Here is a 26,823-nt window from a genome sequence, read left to right on the forward strand (position 1 = left end):
TGAAACTAAATACATTCATGAAATTAATTTATTTAAGGAACGTACAGACAGCAAAACGCTGCTGTGACAGGAAGGCCAGTTTATGTTCATCTGAGTTTTTACTGAACTGAAGTTCAATAAAGTAAAACCATGAATATTTGAAAGCAAGCTATGTGAACAGTGCAATACATTTTTAGTTCAGCTCCCTATAATTTCTGTGTGTGTGTGTGTGAGCCTGTTCCAAACATTCTCAGGTCTTGACTCGTGGCTAAGCTGGTCTTTCTGATGAGGTCTAATAAAAGGTTAACTGTTACTTAGAAGATAAGATGTTTCTTACTGGCCAAAAATGCAACAAGCTCTGTTGATCACTATCAACAGGACACAGAAAATCTCACTCACAGCAGAAAGGGAACTTGCCTCTCATTCTGCAGCTGTGCCAAACGTTTCCGCACATCATCCACTGTGACTTCAAAAAATTCATCAGGAAGCTCTTCTGGATCATCAGGGAGTTGTTCCAGTAGGTCTAGGTGGCATATAAGGGGCTCCCGTTCAACAAGCTAAAGAAAAGAATCAGCTTAAATTATGCATATATATATATATATATATATATAAAAAATAATAATAAACAATTGATTAATAAATAATATTATTATGGAATAATTATTTCTATTATAATTTATGCAATTAAATGCATTGCTTTGCTTATCTTACAAGGTTGCTGAAAAAGAGTAGAGGCACAGTATTTGCAAACTGTCTTTTGACCTGTTCAGCTCTTTGAACTAAACCACAGCAGGGTTTCATTGCACACCTTTCAAAATTTTACCCTGGTTTCTGGTGGGCAGGAAGATCCCTTAGATAGTGACAGCCTTTGGTTTTGCACTTACAAAGTAAGTACTTCACCCTGAGATCAGCCTTTGCTGTAGCCAGAGCACACAGGTGCAGGAGAGCAGTTCTCTGCAGGCATCATCTGCAATAAAGGTACCCAATACATGTCCTGGCAATACATTTCCCTATGCAGCAGAGCTGAGAGCAGGCACCCCAAGCTGCACACAGGCAGGGCACAGAGAGCCTGGCTGCCTGCTCCCCCACCTCCAGAGCTGCCTGTCACGATGGAAACCTTCCAGTGCAACTGGGCCTGCAACTGTGGCTGCAGTTATGAAAAAACCAAACCAAAACAAGCCAATACCAAGACCCACAATCACCTAAAAAAACCAAACCAGAGCCCCAACCACTGAGATCAAGAGCATTTGCCATCTCTGCAGGCAACAGGGCTTTAATGGATCCCTCCTCAGGAAAGGGTCTGTGCTGGCTACTCTCTTTTGCCCAAGGCAGCAGCTGTGCCTGCATGTGAAAACAAACCATGAACAGAGTCAAGCATAGAGAGGCAGTTACACCTCCTGGCTCTCAAACAAGTCAAACTTCTTAAATTCCAAAACTGTTTGGGGGAACAAAGCTTGCAAACACAGAGAACAACATACTGAAGGCTCCAGGAGATGCAGGGAGGACACAGCTCCTGGCTGAAGAGGCTCACAGGAACAAACATTTTGGTAGTTAATCCAGCATTTCTTTCAAGATAGCTGCCAGTTTAAGAATGCCACAGGCTCTCTGAATGAACCCACTGCCCATTTCTTCTCCCCTCATTCTCTCATACACTCTTTCCAATCCTAATTAACACCGGACTCCTTCCTCCATCCGCTCCCCCCTCCCCCAGGCACTGGCCACTTGGGAGCAGGAGTCTTCTCAATTGTCTAAAGCATAACACAAATTACAAGGCAATGTTCACTCTACTTGTGGGCACTAAAGGGTAATTTGAGAAATTAAAAGATGGAGGTTGTGTGGGTGGGACCTTTGGCTACTTTTAGAAAGTTGAGCAGGGTCAGCCCTAACAAAGGAGCAGCTAAAGGAGCCTGCAGCTCTCTGGGCCGGGACAGGGAGGGGTGATGGTGCTGCAGGAAGGAGCCCAAGTGCCCAGCACCATCTGCTGGGAAACAGGCTGCACCATGAGCCCACCACTGCCCACTGTGCTCCAGCGAGGGCACACCTATGTCAGAGGCCAGAGCACAATTCATCAGGCCTCCCCAAGAACCTGGGGCACTTGAATCTCCTCAAACAGGCTTGAGTTTCATTTCATTCTAAACACGCAATGAAAACAGAAAAAGCTCAAACCCAAAAGACTGAGGAGGCATAGCCTATGGCATGTTGTGAAGGGTGCTAGGATACCATGGAGAGAACTCCAAAGTCTGCATTAGAAACCCTGAAGTTACCATTTAGCATTGGCTCTGTGTCCTCTGAAACAAGGACTTTAATTAATCCCAACAGCAATGGCATTCCATAGGGAAAGGGCCAGCTCCCATCCAAATTATGGTGACAGCCAATGGCATCTGCCAAGGCACTGGGAATCACAAGATGGCACTAGGCAGACTTATATTTCAGGCCTAAGTGTTCAGTCCTCTTCCTTGCTGTGGGCTCCAACAATCCTAAAGCACAGACAGAATCCAAAAATTAACCTCCCACAATGATCACACAAGAGATGCAGGAATACTAACGCAGCTCCCCGCGCACCACACACGCAGCGTTTCCTGATAAAAGATAACCATCTCCTGTAACAATAAATGGTCACCACACCAATATTCTACTTTCCATTATGTAAACTGGAGGAAAGCAAGCTGTGCTTTTTGCTGTCCTACTTCTTCCAGGAGCCAAAGACGCTACGCTAAGGTTTCCTTCTTTCTTCAAAGCCTGTTCTTCTACCAAAGCTGAAATGTCAGGCACTTTTCACCACGAGGCTGAAGCCGTATGTTCACAGCAGCATCTACATAAGTGCAGACTACGTGACAAAGCCAGCTGTCAGGAAGAATGCAGTTCACTCTGTGGTCACCATCCTGGTCCCAGGGAAGCAGGTAAGATGAGGAAAAGTCTTATGATTTAAGTGAAGTAGTGGTCATTGTGCTTTCCACAGCAGCAAGCTCTCCCCAGGGACACAATTCCTCCCCACCACCTCTGGGAGCTCTAATCTCATGGTGAATCTGGTTTAAAGTTACCTTCTAATAATTAACATTCTGACATCAAAGCTTGCAGCTGTCTGTAAACCATCTTTAGCCCAAGAAACGAAGGGATGCCGGCACAGATTTTATCCAGCCTTTCTTCAGCTTCAAAAACCACACACAGGCAAAGCATTAATGAGAAGATTCTTCTACAAAAATGGACCTTTGATGTTTAAAAATAATTTGTTTTGTTTTGGGCTTTTTTCCCCAGGACTGAAAAAGGACAAAAAGCAGATGCCATGTGGCTAGACTTGCTTGGCTGTTGTCGCTGGGAGGAGAGTGGAAGATGGCAGGAGTGGAGGAGGGAACAAAATGTAATCAATCAGCAGCAAAAGTACCAGAGATCAAAGGGCTTGAAAGCAGCCGTCAAAATCACATGCTGTTTAACACAAGGACACAACTCCCCCAACAGAATCTGCAGCTGCTTCCAAAGCTGCTCTCAGAGTGGAAGGGGCTGGCTCCAGAAGTGGTTTGAACTGGACTGCGATTCTGAGAAAGACAGCGGCTCATGCAAGTCCTTCAGCCACTCAGCCCATTAGCACAGCTCCACATCACAATGGGAACTCAGTGAAATGGGGAGTTCTGCCTCTCCCACCAGGGCACAGAGAAGTGTGGCCAACAGGACTGGTGAAGGACACCAGCACAAACCTTTGCACTTCTCCTCCCTTCCCAGACACAACAGAAACTGCTCCTTTCCAACTCACACACAGACAAGAGTGCAGCTGAAGCAAGCAACACATGAGACTGGACAAATCACCCAGACTTATGTTTAATTCTCCATGTTCAGGGTCTGATCCAAAAGGTTCAACAATACTGATCAGATAGACCCAAACACGTTTGGAATATACTGAAATATTCACCACTGCAGGTTGGCATGGCGTCTTCCTGCTACTTGTGCAGTTGCTCCAGAGTCCTTCCAGAGTCTGGCTTCTCTTCCTAAACAATTCAGAACTCATCAAAAACAGGCAGCAACCACAAAGAAGTCAACTAAGGTAGAGTCTTTACATCAACATGAAAGCATCCACAGTCTTGCTAAATTCCTCCTGGACTAAGCTCCCTTTGGAGCTCCGCAGGCATCCTTTCTTTCTACTTATAGCTTTCTATTGTTCAATCCTGGCTCGATCAGACCAGAGGAGATTCAAACCTCCAACTCTAGGAGGTACCAAAGAGTCAGAAACAATCAAGGGGATCTCTCAACATGAAAGCCTGTCCCAGTGATGAACCAAAGGAGCAAGAAAAGAGCTGCTCACTGAGAATCCAGAATGGGAAACTCTCCGTGCATAGTAACAAGAGTAAATTATAAACTGAATGGCTCCTGTACTTCATCTTACACTACCCAACCTTCCTGGAGGCATTCAACTCCATACAGCTGCCCTACAGAAAACACACTTCAATGTCATTGCCAGGTCACTCTGGGATGCTATCACAGCACTTTGCAGCCATCAGTTCTGGTATCTCAACATGGGCTGAAGCACTTTTAATTTTAACAAACACAGTTTTATTTCAGACACCAACAATGGTAAGATGTGCAATGTCTTTCTGGGAAATAGTTGGAGAGAGGTAGACCATTTAAGAAGCAAGATACTTCAGATTAAGACAAAAAACACTTCTATAAGCAAGCAGAAATACAAAAGGAAAAGGATGGAAGGTTTCTGCTTCATCTGCAATACTAAGAAAATTAAGTCACAGGGCTCAGGTAACAAAGTGGGCATTTGTTCATGAAATTTGAGGCACTGAGGTGTAGGACCTTCTGGACTGTGACTTAATACAGCTGTGTTGCCTCTAATTGAACTATTCATCAAGGATACCTAGAGATTCAAAGTCTTGCCTGCCTCTGGACAGCAAATTCTTGAACTCAAATCCTTCCTACTTCTTTTCTGAACTGTATATCATCAAGGCACCTAATCCTGTGACACAGGGGAGAATATACTAAATCTGGAAACATGTTTTTCCTCATGGGAGTGCAGCCTCAGGGAAGGCAGCATGAAAAAAAAAAACCAACTTGTTGCCCAAACTTTTCACAAAACATATTTTCCCTTACCTGTTCTTGCTCCTTTCCCAGTTCTTGGCTGCTCTTAGACTTCTTTGGCTTAGAAGGGCCTCCAGGGCTGGAAAAGGTTTTTGGCAGCTTTGAAGATGGTACAGCTACAGCAGAATCCCTCAAATGCTCTCCACCTCCAGAAAAAGGGACAAATGGGGTAGGCTCAGGCTCTGGAGAATGCCACAGCTCCTCCAAGCTAGCATCAGAATCTTTAATTGAGTCTTGCTTGTGTGTGCAGCTGTTTAAAGATACAGCCACATCCATGTGCTCCAAGTCCTTGGGAAATGTGTTTGCTTGAGGTAGAGGCACATCCACTGCTCCTTCCACAGAGCCTTGCTTCACTCTTGGCTCATCACAAGGCACCATGGCACCCACAACTTCCTCCCCACCCGATGAACTGCATTTCTTCATGACAACTCTTCAAGAAGACACCAAAAGGAATAAAAATAAAGTGAAATTTCAGTGAATTTAAGTGAAATAGTGGTCATTGTGCTTTCCACAGCAGCAAGCTCTCCCCAGGGACACACTTCCTCCCCACCACCTCTGGGAGTTCCAATCTCACGGTGAATCTGGTTTAAAGTTATCTTCTAATAATTAATACTAACCCTAAGAGTATTGCTCTTTCTAGTCTTAATGTGTCCATGACACAAAGACAACAGCTGACTCAAAAACACCCTGATTTAACAACTTTCTTCTTCCAGATGCTTACAGAGAACAAGCTCCAGTTGCTGTGAAGTGTGAAGTAGAGGGTCAGGGGGTTGTGCAAACAACAGAACAGGGACCCACTCCTCTGGCAGAAAACTGCCTTCCAGAGAAAAACAGCAGTCAGTTGTAAAGCATAGCTTCTAATCACCCCTGCCTTCTGTATGCACTGCAAACAGCTGGTCAGGAGGTCACAGAAAGGTTGCCTCTGTCCCAAACTCACATCCCAAGAGCCAGAAGGGCCTGCAGGGGCTGAGAGCTAAGTGCCTGAGACCCAGAGCAGGGAAGAATGATGTGGTAGCTGATTGCTCCCTCAAAGAGACTTTTAACTTTGAATTGTCTCTTCCACTCAAAGGAGGAAGGAAAAAAAAAAAAAAAAAAAGAAACAAACAAACAAGCTCTTTTAAACTGCACATGACTGGTCATTGCCAGCATCTGCTGCTGTGAGCACATCTGGGCAGCAGTCTGAGATAAACAGGCAAATGCAATAATTTGTGCCGCAATGTTTTAGCTTGGTGTCTTTTTTGTGACTTTTTTTCTTTTTGTCTTTCTTTTGGTACCTGAAACAAAATAAATTCACCATTAGAGTTGAAATGGAAAATAAAGAGGCCAAACTTTGCTTCTCCTAACCTGACAATGGCATTGCCTCCAATCAGGCCAAGCGATTTCAGTGTTGTCTTCTCCAAGGCATCTTTTCCTGATATCTGCAACAAAACCAGAGGAAAGCAATTATGGCCTCTGATTCCCCAGAAAAGCACGTAAAGCTCTTTACAGAAAGAAGCCTGTATCCAAAGAAACACCACACAACACAAGAAACAGGTGAAAACACACACTCCTGCAGTTGGAAATCAGACCTGAATCCATCTGTATCAACTTGTCCAGTTTTACCAAATTCACAGCTTATTAAACCATCTCAGTGGAAGATGACCTACATACATTTTCATCCCATAAACACATCCAAGTGGGATCCAACTACAGCAAAGCTACTTTTATGTCAGAAGTTAAACGACAGGCAACATCTCAGAGCTGCAGGTCAGATGATTTCCTTACATGCACCCCCTATTCATCTGTAATGACCTCCTCCAGAATAAAGACGATCTGTCCACAGAGGTCAGTGGGAAGTGAAGGGGACAGCTAGGGAAAGCGAATTCCGTAATATCCACATACAAAATATTTAACAAAACATTAATAGCAAAAGATCAAAACAGAGAAAAGCAAATATTTATTAAAATGAAAACACTGTTTTGACTCAAGCTTTAAAAGAAGTTGGAAAGAAAAACACAAATAGGTCATTGAGCTCATTTTATGGGCTCAGAGGTCTCAACGGCGCATGGCTACGTTCCAAGAGAGCTTTTTTCCATACGGACACGTCATGCTTTGAAAAGACCAACATTTTTCTACTTCCCCTCTCAAGAAAGTTCAAAAGAAACACTTTCCAGGCTGGAAAGCAGAGCTAAGTTTTCTTATGTTTTAGGGACATGAGACAGTTGAGAGGCCTTTGCTGCCTTACCTCATCTCGCATGTAAATACAGACTGGAGACAATTCACCATGCTGTTCCATCAACTCCCTGCAAGAAAGAGCAAAACACTGCAGCATCTGCAGAACAGCCTACCCCCTCCAAAAGCTGCACACGGTAACAGTACAAAGTGCAATCAGCTGGCAGCACTGTCCTCCATATTTCTCCTGCAATAACCACTACACAGTTCAGGATCACTATTAGACATCAGGTAAACAATTTGCTTCAAAGCATTCACTTTTTCTTAAACACAGACTAAAAGTTTAGAAACAAATAAATAATTAAAGTAAATCCTGAAATTAGCTGATCTTACTAGATAAGTTTAAGCTTATCACTGTTCATGTGCCTCAGTATTCTTTGAAGAGTCTTCTAAAAATGTATGGAAAATATCTGAACCGAATGAATAACCCCATCGAAGCAGTGAAGAATCATAATGACTATCAAAGATGCCTCTGAGTTTCCAAAGTGCAACCGCTCTATGGACAATAGCCCCTAAAACTGCTGGAGCTGCAAGGAGGCAGAGGGGGAGACAGAAAGGCAGGCTTCACTGTGCCCTCATCCAGCCCCTGCAGCACAGGCTCCACACAAAGATCCCCAGAGACTTATTTCTGTCTAACTCTTGGAAGCAGCAGGCTCCTCCTCCAGCTGCTGCTAATCCATGACATGCACCCACTGAGGCAAGCACACACATCAAACATACTGTCCTCTCTTTGATGTGCTGCTCTTCAGAAGGGGAACGGCAAGCAGATTAGATTCCTTCATGTAGTGATCTGACAGGGCCTGTAAACATCTTGTGCAAGCACTGCTGCATGCTGAGAGGAGGAGCAGCCCCACAATAGCTTCCAGACCTTCTTCAGACCCAATTAGCAAAGATGGATGCTGGAAACCCAGGGGAAATTCCAGTGGATTTAGAATACTTCCCCTCACGCACTTAGAGCAGCTGAGCATTCCAGGAAACATCTCCAGTTGAAAAGTCCAAGGAAGGATTCAGCAAACATCAACAATTAGCTGACTAGTTAGTCAACTAAATCAAAACACACTGAACAGCAACTCAGCCCATGAAATCCATACAGATGGCTGTAGATCCAGCTTGTTCTGTGACTAAACCACACACAGCACCTTTCCTGCTTGCTGAACTTCATCAAGATCGCAAAGTCCATCCAAACATCTGAACTCAGCTTCCAGAGGGCAGAAAAGAGCAGCTGCGCTCTGAACTGAAGTTATGAATCCTTAGCACACTGCAGCAGTTAGAAGCGTAAGAAGAGCAACATGTATATTAACTAGTAGTACAATGACCTGTAACCAATAAAATAACTTCAAAAGAGCAAAATTATATGAAAAGCTCAAATTTTAAATCAAAGAAACAGTTCATTAATATGTGAGAAAGCTGCACAAAGGTTGTCATTGTCAATAATTACCACCTCCCACCAGTCCAGCAGTCCCAAAACTGGAAAATTATACCCATGTTTTTTGTCCTACCTCTTTCCTCAATTAAAAGAAAAAATAATTATTTTATCTCTAGCATTTACATAAATACTGTTCCTTTACTTATGAATAAATGTCACATTGTAGACCTGGTCCATGATTAAAAACCGAATGGCTGTCACAGCTTATAGGCTTCCTCTTCCAAACCATGAAAAACAGAAAAGAAATGTCCTTCTTTGAGAAAAGTTCATTAGCTTGACATTTCAAAACAATATAGCCTTCTAAAATCAAAATGAAAGACAAGAGGTAGCACTCAATGTAGACTGGATTAAAATAATAAGATTTCTAACCTAAGTACATATTCAATAAATGCAGAGCCAGAAATTCTTCCATTTAAACAGGATCCAATCAGTTTTTTGAAGATTCCACATTAACCTGCCAAGAGCTCCAGATTTCCTTGAAGAACTTGCACAACAGCAAGCCTCAAAAGCAACAGCAACCCGTAAGAAAGTTCCTGCTCTACAGGAACTGCAGGGAACAGAAACACTGGGGATCAAGATCATCCAGGCTTGACATACACATCTCTACCAGTAACTTGACTTCAAACAGGTTTGTGTAAAAGGAAGGTAGTGCAACATATCCGTCCCAGTGTCTTCACAGCTTTAGCAGTTTGTTACTAGTTTATGGCCTGAATCAGGAGTGATACTCCTGGATTAAAAAACAATAATAAAACTACAGATTGTCAAATCTGAAAGAGCAAGGAAAATGCAAACATCTCTGCTATAAAGGAGAAATCACAATCAAATAAATGCAAATTATACAAATCTGAAGGATTTAGCTAGTAATTAGCGGCATGAAAGTATTTTGTCACTGCATGGCTCACCTGATCTTTGCAAAATGGTTGAGAAGTTCCCACAAGGTCTGTTGGCAGAGGAAGGTGTCTTGCAAACGGGAGCCATCATCTAGCTGTAATGCAATCCGAACCTATAAAACACCACAATGAATTCGTCTGAAAATTGAATGAAAACTTATTTTTCTTCACAGCTTTTCAAAATATCTCAGTGCTTCCTGTTGATCCATGCAGGCATTCTGGCCTGAATTCCTGCTCATTGGATGGATGGCTCCTGAGCATGGGGGAGGCCATCCTGAAATACTAACCAGCTTTCATGGGCCCCTCTCCTCTGCTGTATCTTCAACTGGAACACACTCAGAGAAAAGCCAGTGCAAACATCCCAAATAATGTGCCATCGTTAGCAACCGAGGCATTCTGTTTTAGACCAGATGAAACTTCACAGTAAGGGTCTTCACAGCTACATAAAACAAATTCCAATAATCCAGACACAACTGATGCAGCGACACCATCTAAAATAACAACACAGCACTGTCCACTGTCCACTTCAGCATCATTTTGCCAAACAGCTTCCCTGGGACAAAACAGCTCACGTGCATATCCACCCACAGAAACAATGAACACAGTCCCATCTATCCCTGCCTTACTGAAGACCTAAACAACCATCACCAGTCCAAAGAAATGACACTTGCAACTTGTGACTCACTAATGCTTCCTAAGCACCACATTTTCACATACAGGAGTGAAGCAACAAAAAACCTCAACAGTAACTCTAGTCGTTGAATTACCGAGTTCTTGAACAGCTGCAGAAAAAGGCAAGGGCCAGCTACAGGTCTTTTCCAATGTGGCATGCAAACATCCACATACATTATGAGGCACCACAAAGACTTTAGAAAATTGCCTCTCCCTAACAGAAAAAAAAAAAAAAAAAAAAATCCAAGGCATTTCTAAAGTGAACACATGCTGGGGTCAGTCCTGAAGAACTTCAAACTCCTGACAATCCCAAGGGAAAAGTTTAGCAGCTAACTAAGAGATAGAGAATGGCACTTCAGGTGTTATTTTTACCTTTTAAACAATATGCAGCCTTTTCTAACTCTTCAGTTTTCCCAATTAGCTCACCTGTCTAAAGAAAAAGCATACAGAGCCCTGTAGCCACTAGACAGAACGATAGCCAAAGCCACTTTCTTTCATTCTGTGTTTTCATGTATCCCTACCAACACTCTCAGTGCAGCCTCTGAGTGCAAGGTGTGTGTGCAAGTGCAAGGGCAGGGGCAACAGAGAGATGGGAGAGACATCCCACATTCCAGCAATCCCCTGTGATTTCCATGGAGAAATAAGTTTGTCATCTGCCTTGGGTCTCACCAGCCCTCACAGGACTGCAAATGCTCATCTGCTGGAGACAGGAATTTTTCTACATAAAGGAAACAGTGGCAACATTAATAATGAGCCGACAGTACAATGTTGTTTCATCCCACCACTAACACAACCTCCTGGTTTCTCCTGCATGGGAGACAAGCTTTAGATTATTCTCAGCTACAGCAGTGATGACAGCTGACATCACCATTTTATAAGAATCCAGCCCAGAAATTCAGACTACCAGTTGCATCAGTTTTTGGGCAACAGTTCAAAGCTAAACATGTCACGAAGTTCTATTCAGTCCATTAGAAACATCTCTTCGAAAACCCCAGGTGCTATATAAAACAATAAGAGACCAGTGACAATTATCATCTAAGTTTACAAATATTTAAACGGGAGCAGAAAACACCAGAGCTCTACTGATGATGTTCCTGTCTCACCTGCCATCACAAAGGAAATTTGTTCCATTTTTCACTAAAGAACTGTCTTATAGGAAACAATGTTTTCCACATGCAAAGGAAAATCCAAAAGCTTTCTATTTTCAAAACATCAGATTTGCTGAACAAACTCATGATTCATCAAAACCTGTACTCTGTCTCTAGGGTAACTGCTGTTACTACAGGAAAGCACACCTACTTCCACATGCATAATCTTAATAGAACATAAAACAACTAAAGACAGAGAATGGAATTCATCCCAACATTACTGCAGCCAGCTGGTATGACTCAGTGTGCATCTGAACTGCCACTACATCCCAGTCACAGTCACCTGGCTGTCAAAAAATCCCCTATTTTTTAACACATACTCCCTGTGGCAGGGAATTGTTTTTAGTCAGTTGTTCTGTACAAAGTCTTTCCTTATACTGTGAAATTCTCCCAGGTAAAATCTGCTCAAGTTTGTGGGGCAGGGACTCTGTTCAAACTCCACTCTTCACACATGCATTTGCTGCATCTTCTCACCTTCATGACAAAGCAACCAGCACTCCCAGAGAAGGCTCACTTCTGTAGGTTGTTCTGCTAAACTGCAACTAAATAGTAACAACTTACACTTCTATTTGCTCTTCTCTTTGGTGATCTAAAGTAATGATTCCCCATTATAAGCCCTCTCCTAACAGTGAACACTCCCTCTTGCCCTTTCTCGAAATATAACTTCAGGGAGAAAAAAATAAAATCATTGTTTTCCTTCATACCTCTCAAACTGGATGCAAATGTCAGATAGTCATCACTGCACCATTTCAAGAGAAACACTTTTCTCTGGAAGACAAACTCCATTCCACCACAACATTTCACTGAAAATTTTAAGCAGATGCTACTGGTTTGTGGTATTTTTTTAAGTAAAGACGTCATTTGAAGAACAAATGTCTTTCTACCCCCAAATCAGAAAAAAGGCATTAGTGCCAAAACAAAGAACATGGAGGTTTTATATGAACATCAGGGACCCCCAAAACTATGCTACACAGTAACTAAAGCAGAGACTCCAAAGCCTTCTCACACCCCAACGTTCCCTTTCAATGTATCAGTTTCTCTCTGTGACAGGTAGAGCAACTACCTATAGCAAACACCACTAACACTGCTTGGCTGAGACAGAGATCAGCACCAATAAACCAATAAATTGAGAAACTTCCTATGAGGAAGTCAACAAATAGCAAGATGACTGTCAGAAGTAGACAAATTTTCATTCCCAGCCTACTTTTGTAAGACCACACATCATTTTTACAACTTGAAAAGTTCACACTCAGCAAAACCTATGCGTCGCTTGAAGTTAGGCCTATGGCCACAGGGACATGTATAGAAGATTTGTACCCTCCTAAAAGTGGCCATAATTTCTGGGGAAAACAGCATCTGCAAGCGCTTTGCAAATAATACTAAATAGGGACATTCGGCGACTGATGAACACAGAACACAGCTCGAAAGACTCTAAAGCTGTGTAAACACACCATGAACACCAATGCTGGAAAAGCAGCAAAAGAGGATTCTGTAAGAACCTGAGACTTAATCAAAATCCAGAGCTGGACAACAGCAACTGAAATAAAAATTAGGAAAGGGAACTGAATTAGTCATCACTGATGTTTAATTTCTTAGCTATCCATGTTTTTCAGCTCCCCAAACCATCCCACTCTGCCCCAGCGCAGCTGGTACCCCATGCTCATGCAGACTCTAAGTAAAGACTTTCAACTACTTAATTTCCATTTTAACTGCACTGCACCAGTCTTTAGCTGGTCTCTCACACAGGCATTGGCTATGCCCGCCTGTGCTTTTGATCATGAGATCTGATGGGATCATATCAGCACAACTGGTAACTGAACTAATCAGATCACACTGCGTAAATTAACGTACCGTGGTTCCAGCTCCTGCTCTGTTGGAGACCGGCACCATCTCCAGTTTGGCATTGTTGGGCAGCCTGGCAAATCTCCACTGCAAAGACAGGTCCAAAACATTCCTCTGAAACCTGAAGGAGAACAGAAGCTATGAGCAATACAAAGTCCAGGTATTGTGCAAGAGAATTCCCAGGAGGCTGACTACAAGCCATAGAACACGATTCAATAATGAACAATTGGTAATTATAAAAGCATCTTCAACAAAAGCTATTCTGCACACCAAAACAGCTGCAGTTTGTAGAGGTCGCAGAGAATATACCCAAATCTGTGTTCCTCCTTCAAAAGTTGTAGAGAGATAAACAGCAATAAACTACATAACTAAGCCTGACTAAATACCAATGTTCTTTTTTTAGTGCTACTCAGACAAATGAGCTCTCAATTAAGACATCATGAAAGCAGAGGGTCAAACCCCAGGTGAGAAGGGAGACAGGCGTAGCTGCTCTGTGGCCCAGATGAGGGGCACGCGTGGGTGTCCCGCAGCGAAAGGAATGTGGCACCGGGACACAGGGACGAGCCGAGCCGAGCCGAGCCGAGCCCGGCGTGCCCCGGCCCCTCGCGCTCCCACCGCCCGCCTTGCCCCGGCAGCGCCAGGCCCGGCGCACAACGGAGCGGGCCCGGCCCCACGGCGACACTCACTTGAGGCCGTACTCGCCAGGGCTGCCGCCCTGCTTCCTGCAGACCTCCTCGAGCACCTGCGGAAAGAAGAGCGGCGTCACGGCCGGCCTGCGGCCTTGCGCCGCCTTCCCCTCAGCCGCCTCAGCCGCCCCCGCCGCGGACCCACCTGGAGCAGGACCGTGCCGGGCCCCACCCGCACCGTGACCCGCCGCCCGCTGGGCGCCAGCACCGACACCGCGGCGCCGCCCCCGCCCGCCGCCGCCATCTTCCCCCGCCGTGCCGGCCCCGCGCGGCCGGGGCGGAGCCGGCCCGAGGCCGTTCCTGCTGCGGGCCCGCCCCGCCGCGCCCGGCCCGGCCCGCACCGCTGGGGAGCGGGACGGGAGCACCGGCCCGGCCCGGAGCCGTCGCGGAGCAGTCCCGGCCTGGTGGAGCCGGGCCGGAGCGGTTCGAACCGCGGTTCCCTGGGCGTGAGGGGGCTGGCGGGCGGCAGCAGCGGCCCTGGCCCAGGGCAGACGGCGGCGGCTCCGGCTGCTCCCCGGCCCTGCCCGTGGGCCGGGTGGGGCCGCTCCGGGGCCGCTGCCGTCTCGCAGCTCCGGAGGGAACGGGAGGGGAGACAGCCACGCGTCCCCTGTGGATGATGGCCCTTGTGTTGTGCCTTCTCCAGTGTCGGGATCACGCACTTCCTCCAGGGAAATAAAACATTTTCTCCTTGTACCGGGACCCTAGCCGGGAGCGCAGGCGGCGACCCCGGACCGAGAGCTGGCCGGTCCGGGCACCCCCGGCAGCGCCCCCGCCAGAAGTGCCCCGGGCTGAAGGATCCGTGTCGCTCCCAGCAGTGATACCGAAGATCCCTGCGCGTGCAGGGAAGGTTCTCCCGGCCAAGTGACAGCCCTGGCGAGCGCCGCATGTCCCGGGGCAATGGGGACCATCGGCCGCCCGGGCAGTGCCACAACCGGGCGCCTTTGGCCAGACAAAGCGTCCTGCTGCCCCTGAAAGCCATTTCTTCTGCGGGGGGGGAAAGAGAGAGAAAGAAGTTGATTTGGAACCTCGTGGTCAGTGCTGCAAACTCAGATGGTCAGGAGAGATGGCTGCAGCTAAGGAACCGAAATTATCATACATTTCACAGCGCACAATTTCCCAGAGACTTTATTTCATTTATGGGCTTCCCCTTCAGTCTCAGCATGGCCTCTGCATCAAAGGCGCTCTCAGATTCGATGACAGTCTGTTTAGTTTGCTATCATAAAACCAAAACAAAACAAAACAACTCACCAAAAAAAAAAAAAAAAAAAAAAAACCCAAAACCTTTAGTTTGAGTAACCACTGGAATTTATTTAGCCTAAGTTGTAACCACATGCTAAATACTTTCTCTTTTCTCTACTTCTTCTATATTTATGCTATATGTTAAGCTTAAGTCTCCACCTCTACCCCCAGCACCCACAAAAATATCTGGTTTACTCGGCTTATGAAGAAAAAGATCTTTTCTAGGAAAGACACTTTCATAAAAGACAACGCTTGTGTCAGAGAAGGGAGAAATATGGGAATTTTAATAATGGAGGAACTTACCTTAGCTTATGCATGTGGATTCCTAAATCCACCCAATATCGTAACTGTTCAGTAAGATGTAGAAATGGTAATAAAGGATGTCAGGTGTAAAATGTTTAAGACAATGCTTTAAAAGTCTTTACATTTTGTTCATTCCATTGGACAGTGTCATTGCTATCACATATATAGAGCTACAGTGTTCAGGATATATAGTTTTCTACCTTTTCAATTGCCTTTTCCTGCAAATATACATGAAAAGGTGTGAGGACTTAAGGGCAAGATTTTCTGAAAGCTGACACACTTGTCTAAGAAAAGGTGCAACAAATATCTGATATTCAAGTACTTCTTAAGTCTTCAAAACAGGGGAAGATCCAAGGCTCTGCAACTCTCTCACGCATAATGAAGATATCCCATTCTTCCACTAATTAATACTTTTGCTGGAGGAGAAGAAGCAATTAAGATGACTTTGTTAACTGCAGTGATTATCCCCTTGCTCAGGCAGAGCAGCCATTCCAATCTGAAAGACACATTTTGGGTTTCATAGCCCAAAACACTGGTCTCATTTCTGGATGCGTGTAGCTCCTATTTGATGTCTGAAGCAGGCAGCTGTTTCCTTTTTGCATCTGGAAGTAACACATCCCTTAAAAAAATGTTGCTCCTCTTAAAAAGAACCAATGTAATTTGAGCTGAACATTTCCAAATTGTGGGATTAGAGGTGATTCTGGTTATTAATAGTATATCACAATCACAAAGTGGCATGGAGGTGAAGGGTCACATTTCATATCCAGAGCCACTTCTAATCTCAGATATTAATCTGAAATTAGAAGCATCAGGAGAGAAATGGGAGAGGTGACTACAACCTGGAGTCCATTAAAGTGCCACAAAGAAAGAGGAACCCATTTGGGAATGGCTGAAAACAGCCTTATACCTAATTTCTGCCACTGTCAGCTTGGAGGATGCCTGCAAACCTACCAGGTGAGCTCCAGCCAAACATCCTCCAAAAATTTGTCTTAAATTGCATTTCCTTGGTAATTACAGTGAACACACTGCAGAATGACTGTCCCTAATCCCACTTTTCAGGCAGCTAGTGCTTTGCATTCAATACATAGCCCTGGCAGTGTCTGCATCTGCATTGTCACAGGCATACAGGGAGTAACATACATTTGCTTCTTCATAAAACAGCAAAATCTCACCTGCTTTTATTTTTTATTTCTTCTTTCAAAACGAATAGGAAATTAGCTGTGAACATCTAGAAATATGTAGTGGCAAGCTCCAAAGCATGATGCAGAGCAAGCTGCTTATCAGAGTAACAATAATTCTGGAGTGTTTTCTGCTGCCTCTACCAACATCACTGACCACAGAGTCTCCTGGGGATGTTCAAGAGATGGTTCCTACCAGAGCATCACCCAGCATGTCACATCTGTACCCAGGCTTTGAGAGGGCTCTACTGCTCTCCTGGAGCTCCTTACAACCCCTGGCCTCAGGGTCAGAAGAGGCAGCAGCAGCACAACTGTGCAAAAGCAGGATTCTGTTGGTGAGTGGTGCTGTATGGGGTAATTTACACACAAGACAAGAGCAAAGCAGTGAGCCAGGGATTTTGGTCTGAGCCAGGGCTGCAGGGTGGCTCAAATCAGGAATAACAGGAGGCTATGAAGGGAAGCATACCTGTAGTATGAGCCCTTCCACAGGACCCAGGTGTAACCCTCTTGGTTCCTGGGTTTCCTTGGGAAACACCTAAGGGGCAAGTGCTGGGGCTGCCTTAGCCCTGGCAGGGTATGAGGGAATTCAGAACTGTCTCATAAGCCTTTGTACAGCATAGTCCAATATACTGAAGACATAGGGGCGTATCTTGGGACATGGTGGAACACATTATGTAGGGCATTTCACTTTCAAGGGTATTAAATGAAAACAGTATCTCCTATAACATTATTCCCAGTCATTAAAAGTCTCCTGCTTGCCTCCTATGTGTCTCACTCCTGCCAATAAAAATGCCAAATCTCTAGTGCCTGGAGCAGGACTCCAATTCTTTCTCTGAGCTTCTTTTTGTACTGAGGCAAATTTATTCAGTGTAGGGAGGCACTTATCAAAAGATTAAAACTCAGTGAACCTCTCGTGCTGAAGTATATCAAATTATCTAAAATCTGTGTCACTTTGATGTTCACTCAAATTCAGTATGTCAAGGAGAACCAGAATGGTACCAGATTTAAATGTATAGAAATCAGAAAGGCTGTTATACCAGATCTACAGCCTTACATTCTTTCTCATAGTCCCTTGCTCAGCCATGAAAAGTAATACAACATTTTACTGAGCTTTGGAAGGATAGCAGAAGTGCCCTGAACAAACCCTCCCCTGAGTGACCCGAACCAGAGGTCAGAAAGCTGAAGAGGGCTCAGTAAAGCCAAGCCAAGCAAAATTTAAATTTCTTTGCTTCACTTCTTAGGACAAAGATGTGCAACTTTAATATGCATTCCTCTCTGCCATAAGATGCCTCCCTGGTGCATCATAATGCACCAGCTGGTTACCAGGCAAGGCGTTACAGAGTGCAGGAACTCAGCCCTCCGTGGAGAGAAAGAGCAGGGACAGCAGGAGGAATGCAAGCCTGGAACGGGAGGCACAGCAGCCTTGCTGTGAGGATGGAGTTCAGCAATCTTACCCCTCCTGGCCTCTTGCTGTACCTAGTGGACTATGAGGTCCTGGTAGTTTGTGCCACATTCCCCAGGGATCCTGGAGCACTCTGAGGACTCACTGCTTCAGCCCTTGCATTAACTGATGAGTTTCCAGAGGAAGCTCTGCTCAGGCTGACTGACGAGTGCTTTAACTTGCCCTGACTGGTCTCAGCGATCCATTGCTTGGACCTGGCACTGACAGTGAGGAAGGGAGGTTTAGGCCAGTGCAGAGAAAGATACAATGATGCAGAAATGTGCTGGGACCAAAAACTTGTCAGGGGTGAATGTAGTGCATTTGAGGAGGAGCACAGTCAATTTAGTAGCTTTTTCCTGGCTTTAAAGATACTTTTGCCAGTATTAGCACTTAAATAAAACATTTGGGGGTAAAAATCTGAGTGAGAACAGAGCAAGAACTGAGAGTACATAAGAGTAACTGAAAGATAAAAAAACCAACATGGCAAGCAAACCAAAACCACATGCTACGTGTGTAAGAAACACAGAGCTGAGCCTACATTCAGAAAGCCCAAACACAGTAAGGTAAGAAACGTAGTTGCAGCAGTTGGACAGCCGTAATTCCAGCCTGACAAAAAAATCTTCCACATGCTATTTTAAGGTTAGACTATTTTCACCTTTTCTGATCCCAGATAGATTATATTTCCCAGTAAAGACAATCTTCTTGCTCCTTTCTGGAGGGCTGGTGAGGAGCATGAGTTGTCCTGTTTCGTATCTAAATTATTCGAAGTGTACCATTTTCTCTGTTTTCCCTCGGTTTTTAACTCCGAGGGGCTCTGCGATAAGGCAATTCCCAGGGAATTCTGTCTCTCTGAGATGACCGGCACTCTGGCGACAACACGGCTTTTTCTCCAGGATTTTTCTTGCAATTCCTGGAAGCGTCCGGACGCCGGGGGAGAGCGGCCGGCGGCAAACCCGGCGAGGTGCGGAGAGCAACAGGGCGCGGAGACTGCGACCCCGGCCAGCCGCGGTCGTGCCCGGGGGCTCAGGGCGGGACCCCCCCGCCTCCGGCCTGCAGCGACTCCGGCACGGCCGGGGCCTCCACGTGCCCTCTGCTCCCGGGGCAGCATCCTCCGCTCACCCGCGGAAGCCAAGCAGACCGGACGCCGCTGTCCGGGACCGAACGGGCGCTTCCCGCTGCTCTCTGGGAACCAAGGCCAGGCAGGAGCGAGCAGCTCGGGCCGCCCGGGCGACCCCGCACGAGAGCGAGCGGGGGGCGCGGGGCTGAGCTCCGCCGGTGGAGCGGCGGCGGCACGTCCCGGGGCGGGGCGGGCAGCGCCGCCGACGCGGAGCCGGGGAGGAGCTGCCGTCGGGGCTGCGGGGGGAGAGGGGCGGGTCGGGGGGCGCGGCGCGGGCCTGGGGCGCCGCCACGGGGGCTGCCACGTGCGGGGGCTCGCGCTCGGGTGGCCCAACCGCCCCCCTCCCGGCCCCGGAGAGAGGCCGCCCCGGGCCCCCGCCGCCCTGCGGGCGAGGCTGTCGGGCGCCGCCGCCACCACCGCGGCCCCGGCGCCGGCAGAGGCGGCGATGGCGTCGCCGTCGAGCGCGGGGCGCGTCCCGACGGAGCGGCCCACCGTGCCGGTGCGGTGCGGCGCGGCGCAGACCCCCCGCTCCCTCCGCCTCGCTCCGAGGGGGCGGAGGGCAGGGCAGGGCGGGGGCTGGCCGGCTGCTGCCCCACGCGGCGCCCGGGCTGGCGGCGCCCCCGGCGCGCTCCCCGCGCACTCCGTGCCCCTCTGTCATGCTCGCCGCCTGGGAACGGGCGGCGGGCTCCTGTGCCAGCAGCCGCGCCGCCGAGCCCGCGCCGCCGGCGCTCCCCTCTTCGCCCGCCGCCGACCCCCGTCCCCGCGGGTGGCGCGGCGGGGCGCGGCGGAGCGCGGGCGGCGCTGCCCGGCGCCGGGGACTGGCTGCCGCCGCGGCGAGCGGCGGGTGGCGGCGTGCGGCGATGGGCACGGCGGCGGTGCACCTCCTGCTGCTGTTGGGGCTGCTGCACGCCGGGCCCGGCGGCGAGGGCAGGAAGGGCTGGCGGCGGCGAGGCCCGGCGGTCCGCGAGCGCGGCGAGGCGGCGGCGGCGGCGGCCGAGAGCTTCCCGCTGGACTTCACCGCCGTGGAGGGCAACATGGACAGCTTCATGGCGCAGGTCAAGAGCCTGGCGCAGTCGCTGTACCCCTGCTCGGCCCAGGCGCTGCCTCACGACCTGCGCCTGCACCTCCTGCACAACGCCTCGGTCACCTGCAACGACGGCAGCCCGGCCGGGTGAGTCCCCGCGCCGCGCCGGCCCCGCCGGGCGCCCCGGGGCTGCCCCGCGCGGCCGCCGCTCCCCGCGGCCCCGGCCCCGAGGGCAGCGGCGCCACCGCGCGGCGGCGCGCGGCACCGGCGGCGACAGGTGCAGCGAGCGCCTCCCGGGCGGCGGCCCCGGCCCGGCTGCACCGGAGCACCGGCCCGGCTGGTACGGGAGCACCGGCCCGGCTGCACCGGAGCACCGGCCCGGCTGGCACCGGAGCACCGGCCCGGCTGGCACCGGAGCACCGGCTGCCGCTCAGGCGCTGCCCCTTGTCTGTGCCCGCAGCTACTACCTGAAGGAGTCCAAAGGCAGTCGGCGGTGGCTGCTGTTCCTGGAAGGTGAGCGCCGGCGCCCCCGACTTCCGCGACGGCGGCCACGAGCGGGGCGGCGACCCGAGGCTGCCCTCGGTGCCCCGGCTCCTGAGGGCCGCCGTCCCTCGCCCGCCCGTCCCCGATCCTTCGGGGCGGCTGACCCCTGTCCCCTCGCCAGGAGGGTGGTACTGCTTCAACAGGGAGAACTGCGACACCCGCTACGACACCATGCGGCGGCTGATGAGCTCCCGGGAGTGGCCTGCGACCCGCGTGGGTGAGTCGCCCCCTGCACGCCGTGGGGCAGCCACGAGGGGCTGGGGCCGGGCTGAGGCAGCGCCCGCCGTCCCCAGCCCGGAGGTGCCCGATTGCCGCCCCTGGCGATGCCGTGCCGCGGGGACGGACAGGCTTTGGGTGCGCAGGCATTGCCGTCGTGAGCGCGTCTCTCCTCGCTCTCTTCTCATGCTGCAGCTTCCTGGGTACCCAAACCTCCATCATTCACACAGATCGTCTAACTGAGTATATTGAAATTTACCTGCTAGGATTTGTCTTTTGGGGAGGTACTTAAACAGGCATCACAGGTCTTTTCTGTACTGCAGGAAGCTTCTAGACAGGCTTAATCTGTAGCATGAATCAAATTCTGAGTGTCAAATCTGCCTGAGGGCAAATTTAGATATGTTCCTTCCACTTCCCTTGCCAATGTTTTTCATCATAGATGTTTATTTTCTGTGTGGTCAGAGGTCTTGCATGAGGCTCCTAGGATTCCTGTGAAATCACAGAGTGTCATCTGTATGTTTCTTGTTTCTTTGTGCCCATCTGCAGGAACTGGGATCCTGTCCTCTCAGCCAGAAGAAAATCCCCACTGGTGGAATGCAAACATGGTGTAAGGAGGGACAACGGAGGGAAATAGCTTTGTACTTAAACAGCATCTCCTGCCTTTTAGGCTAGCAAGAATGCTACAGAGACAGGTTAAGACTAATACTTGGAAAAGGAAATTATATGTTTCCTCATTTGCTGCAGTTCTACTGTCTAAGATGTAGGGATGACAAGGTCGAGAAACTCAAGTTCAATCTCCTTGGAGTTGTGGGGTAATCTAATGAGGAAAAACTGGGGATAGCTCAGAGAGCCTTCTCAAACAGCTGCAGTGGTAAATCTGTCACGAGTGGTGGGCTGATACACATCTAACAATTTGAGAAGAATGTGGAGCAGCTCTCCTAGTTCAAAGAAGAGAAATGAGAGAGATCAGTTTATATATGCATCTATACAGAGGGGATGTAAATTTGTCTTCTGCAAAACAGAGATATGGGAAGTTAATTCCTGCAAGAAGCTCCAGTGATTGCAATCAGCATTTACACTGCACTGACTAGAGTCTTCTCATTTTTCCTGTGAAAAACTGAAGTATAAAGCATTGCCCTGTGACAGGTCATCCACTGTGTTGGCAGAATAGCTGAGAGCAAAGTCATGCTCCATCATTCTGTCCATTGAGCTCAGAGATTCAATTAGATTGATAAAAGAATGTTATTTATTGATTTAACTCACTAAAACTATTAGTGTTCAGGAGAAAATTCAAGACAATTACAGTTGTCACTTGGTGTGCAGGAAGGTAAGTTGCCAAACTGGACAGAAACTCCTTCCTTTTCCCCTTCCCACGATTTAATTTTCTTCCAGTTAGGTGACCACATCCTCACCCTGTTGTGTGTGTCAGAGGAAGCAGGACTCACACAGCTCTCTCTTACAGATTCATCCCATATTGCTCAAGTGATGTTTGGAGCGGTGCCTCTTCCAAGTCTGAGAAAAGTGAGTGTTGCTGATGGGCTGTTGCTGCCCCAGACATCACACATTAAAGGCTGTGGCCAGACTTCTGTGAAACCACGTGGATGAGAAACAGGCTTTTTCTTGCTGAAGGGCAGGAAAGAATATCAAGCTACTTCCAGATAAAACATCCTGATCCCTTTAGCTCAGGCTGTTTTGACATAGTTCAGAGCCACTGCTTGAAGAGATGTTACACTGATGCAGTATGCAAGGATTAGAGGACCAAAATTCCTTTTAGATAAATGTCCAGGTTACAGCACATAGCAAGTTAATTGCTGTAGCTGAGGGACCATGGGCTGTTGCATGTAACTTTAGCATGGCTGACCTGAGAGGCAGGACTGTGAATTTAGTGTCAGGCTTTTATCAGGAGGATATTTGGCCTTAGGCAGGAGCCATTATGTGTCAAACTAAAGCTGTGTGCAGGGTTCTTTGAGAAACGGCGTAGTTCATCTTAATACGTGCTGGGCTACCATCCCTGTCATTCTGGGAGTGTCACAGGAAGGGACCTTTTCACTTCATCCCAGCTCCTTGGGGCTGTTCCTGTGGAGCAGTTACACATCAGCAGCCAAGGATGCAGTGTCTGTACATGTAACATCTTGTGAAGCATTGCTTCTCTAAACTGGCTTGGATCAATTGGGAAAAAGGAAACAGTAAGTTGGAACTGAGATTCCACGTGGTAGGAAGATGTGTATTTGTTCTTCCAGCACCTTCCTTTTTGTTTTCCAAGTTTACTCATTTCTAAGCACTCTCATAGGAAGGTACTTGTGTAATTGAGTATTCAGTTCACTCAGTTCTCTTTCAGGGCAGCACACTTTGTACAAGGCAGGGGAGAATCTTTTGTTAGGTTTATTTCGTGTAGGTGAATAAAATGAGCCTGAGTTTAAGTTCGTAATCCCTTTGGAAAGTTCTTAAGCATTTTCAGAGAAGAAATAAAAGTCTGAGCCTGGACAGGAAACAATTTTGTTGACACTGAGCTGTCTTCCAGATGAATATGCCTTCATGGGAGCACTGATCATACAGGAGGTTATAAAGGAGCTGGTGGGAAAAGGTCTGAGCACTGCAAAAGTATTGCTACTAGCAGGGAGCAGGTACGTATCCACCAGATTCTGTTCTGTGAAGACGGGAGATTTCCACCATGGAAAGCTGTTAAGGGAGGAGCCTCAGCAGCTCCTGAAACATTTCTTGGAGGAGTACAGTAACAGTAACACGGCAAACCCTGTATCTCTGCTCAGTTTTCTCTGTAAGTGGTACAACAGGGGATGATACAATATTACTTCATCAGCTTCCAGTCCAGATCCACTTAAGAGAAAAAGCAGAAAATAAAGCATCCTGTTCTTGTCTGCACCAGGAATTCTGGTTCCTGTTGGCCTACATCGTAAGACACACACCTCCTGTAAATTGATTCAGGACACCGAAATAAAAACCAAACTTGCCTCACACAGGTGCTCTGGATCATCCTGTGTTGCACAAAGCTCTGCTACACTTGGTGTATTACACAGGAGTGAAATGGAGAAGTTGCTAAGAGTGAATTTGTCTCACTTCAGATTCTTTTAGTTTTTGAGCAGCCAACCCCCTTGGAAATTATACAGAGCACATGTATCTCCCAGGAAAGACAGTAACAACAGGACTTTGTTTCTGGCCTACCAGATTATTACTCAGCACTGGCTTTATTTCCGAGTGTTGCAAAACAGGGAAATAAAGTGTCTGCCAAGGTGATGGTGAATGGCCGGGTCGCTGTGCTGTGGTGGGTGAAGGTGTTGGTAGCACGGCAGTGCTGAAGGAGGTGTGTCTGTAACTCCCGTGTGTGCTCTGGCTGCAGTGTTGCTGTTGCTGTTGCAGTGCTGGAGGGACAGGAGTGCTCCTGAACGTGGATCGAGTGGCAGAGCAGCTGGAGGAGATGGGTTACCAAGGGATCCAGGTTCGGGGCTTGGCAGACTCGGGGTGGTTCCTGGATAACAAACAGTATCGCAGAACAGACTGCATTGACACCATCACCTGTGCTCCAACAGAGGCCATCAGAAGAGGAATAAGGTACAGTCAGATGCTCTAAAGTACACTCTGTAAGAGGCTAGACTGTGGAATAGTTGTCCTCCTTTGCTGTGTTCCTTCAATTTGATACTTATGGGCTGTTTATTGTCTACGTCAGCGTTTTTTCAATTATTTTATAAGAAAAGACAATAAAGTCTAAATGTGCAAAAGAATGTGTAGATGCTCTAAAATGTGTTGATGGGACAGTGCTGCCAAGAGAGCTGTTGTATCAGTTGAAATTCTAATCAGAACAGTAACTAGGATATGGAGAGGATACGTTGTTAGGATTGCCCTGTGCCTCCCATTCTGTTATTGCTTTGTCTTGTAGATACTGGAATGGCATTGTTCCCGAACGCTGTAAGCTGCAGTTTAAAGAGGGAGAGGAATGGAATTGCTTCTTTGGATATAAGATTTACCCCACTCTTCGATGTAAGTACCAAAGGAGAGAGATCAAATGGATTTAGGGTTTCCTCTGTATCTGTAACTAACTTGGAACAATCCCTTTTCCCATTTTTTGGTCTTTCTAGGCCCAGTCTTTGTTGTTCAGTGGCTCTTTGATGAGGCCCAGCTTACTGTAGACAATGTACACCTAACTGGCCAGCCTGTTCAGGAAGGGCAGTGGCTCTACATCCAGAATTTGGGTAGAGAGCTGAGAAACACCTTGAAGGATGTGACGTAAGTGTTCCATTGAGAAAAACCTGGCACATTTGATTCTAAGGGACATTCTTATCTAGTGTCCTTGTGTTCTCAGATCTCTGCTGAAAAAGAAGTGTTACAAATTTGGTAACTATTACTTCATCTACATCAAGAATCTTGCCTTTTTCATTTTTGTGTAAAATTGCACCCTCTCCCTAGTCTGGAAGGTTCAGTTCAGCAGGACTTACTTTGTCCTTCAAGACATAATCCATGTTTCTTTTTTTCATTAAGTGCAAGCTTTGCTCCTGCCTGTTTGTCCCACGAGATCATCACACGCAAGTAAGTGCTTGTGCAGATCCTGTGAGAGGTGAATGGGGATGCAGCTTGGGAATTAAGCTGTCCTGGCAGCCTGACCCCTCTGATGTGATCTGTACGATTTGTCTTTCCAGCCACTGGACTGACATCCAGGTGAAGGGGACATCGTTACCCCGTGCCCTGCACTGTTGGGATCGGAGCCTCCATGAGAGCAACAAAAATGGGAAGGCTCCTCTGAAAGGCTGCCCAATTCACCTGATTGACAGCTGTCCATGGCCTCACTGCAACCCCTCGTGCCCCACAATCAGGGACCAGTTCACAGGGCAGGAGATGAATGTGATCCAGTTCCTCATGCACATGGGCTTTGATGTTCAGAAGATGGCACAGCAGCAGGGCCTGGAGCCCAGTAAACTCCTGGGGATGCTCAGCAGTGGTAACTAGGGAGGGCTCATCAGAGGGGCAGAGATTAGATCAGGAGGAGAGAGACTCTCAGCCCTTCTCCCAAATTTTCTAATCTTCTTCCTTAATGTTCCTGCTGGCAGATACATGCTCATACCCATGGCACGCTCACACCTGTGCACTCACTTGCTCCCACACACTTGCACGCTTACAGTGTGTCAAGAAAAAAATAGGAGAAAAAAAAAAGGCAACCAGCAATTTCATGCTTACACTCTTTGGCTGGAACTTGTTCCCTCCCTCCAAACTCCAGGGCTGAGTTTCAGCCGATCACATCCTCCTCCTGTGTCACACAAGGCAATCAGATGCAGGGAGTAGCGAAGCCATAAATAGCAGCGATGAGAACCTCACCCAGATCTGGGCATCTTCCCTTGCCATGAATTCTACATCATAGACTTGTTACAAGTGGTGAAAAAAGCAAGCACTGGATTCTTCTGTCCAACTAGAAGTGAAGGAATGATTACATTACTTCCTGGAGGTTAGCATCTCATGCTGAGTCACAGTGTACAGATCCAGGACACGTGCTAGGGATGGACACTCTTGTACTCAATTTATTCATATTATTTTATAAAATGACTTTTTAATTACTTTTTTAAACTAAGCAAGAAATATAATGGATATTGTAACATATTTTTTTTTAAATAACGAAGAAACCTCTTGCTACTTTGGCAACGTGGACATATTTATTTTAATATGTAAAACGCTATTTATAAGGGCTGACCGGAGAATCATACCTATGTCTTTGTAAAGTTGTATATGCTGCTCATTTGGATGGGTTATCCTGATGGTCACTTGTGCCTGGGAGAGGGCTAAGGGTGGTGTTGACATTTTGTATATTAATTAGATTTCTGTGTTCCCCTTGCA

At 47.5% G+C, this 26,823-nt stretch overlaps 2 protein-coding genes across 2 annotated transcripts in view; one reads left to right on the top strand and one right to left on the bottom strand.

The window, feature by feature from the left end:
• Window positions 1-14,186, bottom strand: part of ASPSCR1 (ASPSCR1 tether for SLC2A4, UBX domain containing) — a 29,504-nt gene extending 15,318 nt beyond the window's left edge. The window contains exons 1-8 of the mRNA XM_056505942.1: window positions 14,073-14,186; window positions 13,928-13,983; window positions 13,251-13,362; window positions 9,592-9,692; window positions 7,277-7,334; window positions 6,397-6,470; window positions 5,065-5,482; window positions 397-536 (exon numbers count right to left, since the gene is read on the bottom strand). Of these exons, the coding sequence (XP_056361917.1) occupies window positions 397-536; window positions 5,065-5,482; window positions 6,397-6,470; window positions 7,277-7,334; window positions 9,592-9,692; window positions 13,251-13,362; window positions 13,928-13,983; window positions 14,073-14,171 (1,058 nt within the window). The 5' untranslated portion in view covers window positions 14,172-14,186. The remainder of the gene's footprint in view (window positions 1-396; window positions 537-5,064; window positions 5,483-6,396; window positions 6,471-7,276; window positions 7,335-9,591; window positions 9,693-13,250; window positions 13,363-13,927; window positions 13,984-14,072) is intronic.
• A 5,594-nt stretch (window positions 14,187-19,780) lies between these two features.
• NOTUM (notum, palmitoleoyl-protein carboxylesterase) lies at window positions 19,781-26,823 on the top strand. The gene is made up of 11 exons (XM_056506157.1): window positions 19,781-20,376; window positions 20,690-20,742; window positions 20,894-20,989; window positions 21,535-21,595; window positions 22,451-22,509; window positions 23,510-23,612; window positions 24,364-24,555; window positions 24,881-24,981; window positions 25,080-25,227; window positions 25,480-25,527; window positions 25,638-26,823. The coding sequence occupies exons 1-11, from the start codon at window positions 19,862-19,864 to the stop codon at window positions 25,942-25,944; spliced, it is 1,683 nt and encodes a 560-aa protein (XP_056362132.1). The 5' UTR covers window positions 19,781-19,861; the 3' UTR covers window positions 25,945-26,823.

This window comes from Oenanthe melanoleuca, chromosome 18 (assembly GCF_029582105.1).
Source record: "Oenanthe melanoleuca isolate GR-GAL-2019-014 chromosome 18, OMel1.0, whole genome shotgun sequence".
Lineage (NCBI taxonomy): Eukaryota > Metazoa > Chordata > Aves > Passeriformes > Muscicapidae > Oenanthe > Oenanthe melanoleuca.